The sequence below is a fragment of the Micropterus dolomieu genome, linkage group LG12, assembly GCF_021292245.1.
Source record: "Micropterus dolomieu isolate WLL.071019.BEF.003 ecotype Adirondacks linkage group LG12, ASM2129224v1, whole genome shotgun sequence".
In the NCBI taxonomy this organism is placed as follows: Eukaryota; Metazoa; Chordata; class Actinopteri; order Centrarchiformes; family Centrarchidae; genus Micropterus; species Micropterus dolomieu.
Window position 1 is genome coordinate 11,861,409 of NC_060161.1, and position 5,250 is coordinate 11,866,658.

Here is a 5,250-nt window from a genome sequence, read left to right on the forward strand (position 1 = left end):
CTCCATAAAGCTCGTCTGCTGAAGGAAGCATAAAGTGCTCTAAAATGTCCTAGTAGATGGCTGCGCTGACTCTGGACTTAATAAAGCACAGTGGACCAACACCAGCAGATGACATGGCTCCCCAAACCAACACAGACTGTGGAAACTTCACACTGGATTTCAAGCATCTTGGATTGTGTGCCTCTCCATTCTTCCTCCAGACTCTGGGACCTTAGTCTCCAAATGAGATGCAAAATTTGTTCTCATCAGAAAAGAGGACTTTGGACCACTGAGAAACAGACCAGTTCTTTTTTTCTTTAGCCCAGGTAAGACGCTTCTGACATTGTTTGTTGTTCAGGAGCGGCTTGACAAGAGGAATACGACATTTGAAGCCCACGTCCAGGACCCGTCTGTGTGTGGTGGCTCTTGATGCAGCCTCAGTCCACTCCTTGTGAAGCTCCCCCACACATTTGAATAGCCTTTTCCTGAAAATCCTCTCCAGGCTATGGTCATCCCTGCTGCTCGTGCACCTTTTTCTTCCACACTTTTCCCTTTCACTTAACTTTCTATTAATGTGCCTTGATACAGCACTTTGAGAACATCCAACTCCTTTTGCAATTACCTTTTGAGGCTTACCCTCCTTGTGGAGGGTGTCAATGATGGTTTTTCTGCACAACTGTCAGGTCAGCAATCTTCCCCATGATTGTGAATTCCACTGAACCAGACTGAGAGAACAATTAAAGGCTCAGGAACCCTTTGCAGGTGTTTTGGATTAATTAGCTGATTAGAGTGCCTACAATACTGAACCTTTTCACAATATTCTAATTTTCTGAGATTTTGAATTTGGGGTTTTCATAAGCTGTAAGCCATAATCATCGAAATTATATCAAATAAAGGCTTGAAATATCTCACTTTGCATGAAATGAGTCTATCTAATATATTAGTTTCAACTTTTAAGTTGAATTATTGAAATAAAAGAACTTTTGCACGATATTTCAATTTTTCAAGTTTCACCTGTATATGTTTGGTTTTTCTGTTCAATCCCCGTCCGGTCATTGTCGTATGATGTGTGTTCTGCATTTTGGATGTTGCCAGTTTCCACTGCCTGTGAGTTTCGTCTTGCCTGTAACTTTGGATTAAAAACCCTGGAACTGTATCTTTGCTCTGTGTTGTGCATTTGGGCTCTCTAATGCTTTGCTCACCCTTGACCCTGACAATAGCTAACTTGGGCAGTGAAATGTTGTTGTTGTTTTGTCTATTTTTTGATTTATGTGGTCCTAGTTGTCCACAACTCAATTCAGAAATTATGGAGAAATGTGTTTTTACAGCACCTCAAGAAGACTTCCTATCAGAAAGGAAGGTATTTCAATATACAACTGTCGGTAGACAGATGTAGTCAGAGTTATCCTGTACTTAAATGGGTTCAGTCGTTGTCAAGAATTAACTTTTTAATGTGTTTCCAGCAAGTGACAATTAAAGAATGTTGTTTCCCTAACATTTTATTGTTCTTTTATGGAAAAGTGTCCATCCATCCATCGATCGTCAACTTATCCTGCGTGAGCCTGAGCCAATCCCAGCTGACATTGGGCAAAAGGCATACTGTATACGTTGTGGTAACACCTTATTTTGAAAACTGGACGTTGTGACAAGTGTATCTTTGTGCTAAACTGACAAATTTGTAATTCATAATCATATTGTATTCATATTGGGTACAATTAAGACTTGATAGCCTCTCTTCAGATAAGACACTGACAGAATAAAGTCTCTCTAACCCTGCCTGTCAACTGCTCCGTTTTACTGCATTTACCCTAAAGGCTCGAATATGTGTGCACTCCAAATATAGCTGCGGCTATGACTCTGAGCTTACCACAAACAACGGCTCCCTTTACCACAGTTCTGTGTCTGTGCATTCCGCAAGTTGATAACACTGTCTGTCAGTGTCCACATGAAAAATAAAGACATGGCTGTTAGTCTTCAAATAGAGTTGCTAAACACGTCAGTTCACTGAAGGAAGCCAAGTAGCAACGCTTTTTGACTTCTGCTATCTGACTGGTCAACCAATAGGCAAGAAGTTGACCCCTTGAGACACAGCCGCTCCTCCCTTGTATAAGGCAGAAATGCATAGAGAAATGTAAAAAGGGGAGACAGAAATAAATACCAATGGGGAAATCAATAGGGTAGAAAATGCAAAGTAAGAATAAAACAGACAAAAATATTACATATTATAACACACACATATAAATAAATACATTTAAAAAAGAAGTAATTAATTTGACACTGTATTTTTTGTGCATTTACTTGGATATTTATTTATTGTGCATTTATTTATTTCTGAATCTGTCAAGTATTTCTGGTTGTCCTCGGTCTTCCATAAAGGCCAGCCTTCCTGTGGCTGGTGGGATTGCTAGCGCTTTCAGCTTTGTTACTACAGTGGAAAATGCCAGTATGTGCATGTGGGGGAGCACTGCTACTTTTTACGAACACTGATTAACTTCTGTAGCTCTGTATTTTTCACCTGGCTATTTGATGTACAAATATATACACAGCTGGAATAGAAGTAGAATTATAATTGAAGCAAAGTTAATAAAATTAAAGCACATTTCTGTGAATACAGGATCTTTATTACAAAATTACAATGTTTGATAGTGATGGTAAGTCCTCCTTTAGTAGCAGTTGAACATGATAAAGCATTAGTTCAACTCTGAGCTGCTGGTGGCAGCATACACTACATTTGACTCCAGCTGGTTCTCTGATTCAAGCCTTCTGCTGCTTTTGGCTTTTGGGCGGAAACTCAGCGCTGCATAGTTCAGAGCATCAGAGCCCAGATTCTGTGAATAAAAGTATTTACAGTCACTCATCCTACATAACATGAACCAGACAATGTGTAAAATACATTTTGATCAACTTTAGGTTAAAATGTGATTACCTCACTGTGTTGCAGATTCTGTTCCTCTTTATGAGCTAAATGACAGAAGCATCTGGTCAGTTGTTGTTGTTCGTTGTTCAGAAATATTGCTTTTAATATGTTTTGACAAGGAGGAAGTTCTGCATTTATAAACGTTGCATTTGTAACTAAAATAAAAACATTCAAGTACCTGCATTAAGTTTCCTGATCTTGACAACCAGAGCGATGACGACCATAACGAGTATAATAATCAGAGCATCCAGGATCACAATCGTTATCTTTGTTAATCCATCAAATGCTTCTACAAGAAATATCATTAGATTAAGTTATTGTCTATTCTGCCTTTAGAGACCAGGCCAAAATGCAGTTGAACAAAACTGAATGTAGCCAAACATATGTACCTTCAAACATTTGATAATCTGCACAATGAAAGAAATCTTTAGAAGAATCTTACTTTTACACTTGCTGTCCACGTCAACATGGGGCTCATTGCTGCCTTTTAAAGAAATTAAGTTAGCTTTGTTATTCCATCAAACACTTACATACATTTTATCGTATTCTACCTCTTGTGGGTTGATTTCAGTCCTTATTTTGATAGTGAATGAAAACGGCACATGTCTATATATTTTAATTCAAATTAAAGCCGGCACTTTACAGCAATCTTACCTTGAACCTTTAAATAAGTTGCACTGTCAATTGCGGAGTTGCTATTTGAGATAAATCCGCAGAAATACAGTCCAGAGTCAGATAAATCCACTTGTTTGATCTTGAGAAAGAGGGTAGTGATGTTGGACATCATATTAAATTTGCTATTTTTAAATCCATCACAGAACGTAGCATTGACAACCGAGCTGATCATAGCGGAGATGCAGCTGGCATTGGATCTGTTGTTCAGTCTGAACCAGTTTATGTGAGAGGGCGTGCTGGTAAAGTTTGAACACATCAGTGTGACTTCTTCACCAGGCTGAACCTCCACAGTGTGAAACTCAGAAACTGAGACAGAGATCCAACCTGAAACAAAAAACCAGTCATTTATTTCCTAAACCTCTAATTCAGCAGTAACCAAACAACACACATAAATCATGTCATTAATCAGTAGACTGTCAATTTAAGCTCTCTCTTGTATTAAGAAGAAATCAGTAGTTGTACTTACTGAAGCTACAGAGTAAAGCTGTTACCAAGGTAAAGTTCATCATTATGTGCACTCTACGACTGCACCACTGCAATGTTTGCAACTGAACTATGCTCCAGTAACAGTGGTCTCAACATAAAGAGGCGGAGTGTTAAATTTTTTATTGGGCTGCCCAGATTGACAATACAAAAGCTTTCCAGAAAATGGTTGCAAGTTAATAGCTGCAAGGAGAAAGTTCATATCCTGATAACACTTGAGATAACCTAGGTAATGTTCGAGCAAAACTTTAGAAGTCTCCAAAAGATATATCAGTTTGTATAAGTCTATAGTAAACATACACAATATACACAGACACAGAGTTCCCCTTCGAGGGAACTCGAACTGCGTCGGTTACGACACTATGGGAACGCCTCTAGGCGAAGCAGGTCTGAACGTGAATGAAATCACTCCAATCCTATTGGCTTGTTGCTAGAACGGTAAGGTGTGACGGAATAACCGGAAGAGTATAAAGCACACCTGTACACACTCATCATTAGCTTTTTTCTATTCAGCAGGCGCTCTGTATGTTGTTTGAAGAAAGCTCCAGTCCTACGAGCAGTATGTCTTACCTGAAGAAGAAGTCTACCAGCATGTCCGGCAACCAGATGTACAGAAGGTGTGTTTTTTCTTGCCCTCGGTACATCACGGATGGAGATTCTCATGAGATGTGTGTCTCATGTTTGGGGATGGAGCACGCCCGGGCAGCTCTCGAGGGGGCTGCCTGCGCCCGTTGCGAAGCCCTTTCCGTGCGGATACTGAGGTACACTGAGGTTCACTCATGGGGTTCACAGCGTGATCTGTCGGAGGATTTCGGGACGGCTGAGGCTTTTTCCCGACCTTCATCCGCTGGCTCCGACGCTTCCTTTCCTCGTTCGGGAGCCCGTTCTCGGCTTCTCCCGCTCGCGGTTTGGATCCGGAGACGCTGCAGCAATCCGACTCCGAGGAGGCGGACGTGCTCAGCGCAGTGGACGATGACTTCCGGGTGTCGGGGCGGCGTCATCTGGCAGCGCCCGACTATGACGTGCTGCTGGAGGTGGTGACTAGAGCCGTGGCTAAGCTCAACATCAACTGGCCACAGGAGGAGCAGACACCACAGGCTAGTGGTAAGCTTGATGAAAGGTTTCTTAAGCACCACACGCCACCTCCACGCCGGTCTCTGCCATTCTTTCCTGATTTACATGATGAACTGATTAAT

At 41.1% G+C, this 5,250-nt stretch overlaps 1 protein-coding gene across 1 annotated transcript; it reads right to left on the reverse strand.

Annotated features, from left to right (window-relative positions):
- Window positions 1-2,654: 2,654 nt before the first annotated feature.
- On the reverse strand, window positions 2,655-4,080 carry LOC123981047. Its single transcript, XM_046065659.1, has 5 exons — window positions 4,038-4,080; window positions 3,551-3,895; window positions 3,075-3,185; window positions 2,906-2,940; window positions 2,655-2,807 (listed from the first exon to the last, which is right to left on the reverse strand). Exons 1-5 carry the CDS (start codon window positions 4,078-4,080, stop codon window positions 2,670-2,672), a joined length of 672 nt encoding a protein of 223 aa, XP_045921615.1. The 3' UTR covers window positions 2,655-2,669.
- Between the last annotated feature and the right edge of the window lie 1,170 nt (window positions 4,081-5,250).

What these genes read in the sequence shown, in the direction of transcription:
- LOC123981047 (XM_046065659.1), bottom strand. Translation starts at nt 4,080, where the DNA reads ATGATGAACTTTACCTTGGTAACAGCTTTACTCTGTAGCTTCA. An exon ending in AACTTATTTAAAGGTTCAAG is followed by an intron (nt 3,186 to 3,550) that starts GTAAGATTGCTG and finishes TATTTCTTGTAG; the next exon opens with AAGCATTTGATGGATTAACA. An exon ending in AGAATCTGCAACACAGTGAG is followed by an intron (nt 2,808 to 2,905) that starts GTAATCACATTT and finishes TTTTATTCACAG; the next exon opens with AATCTGGGCTCTGATGCTCT.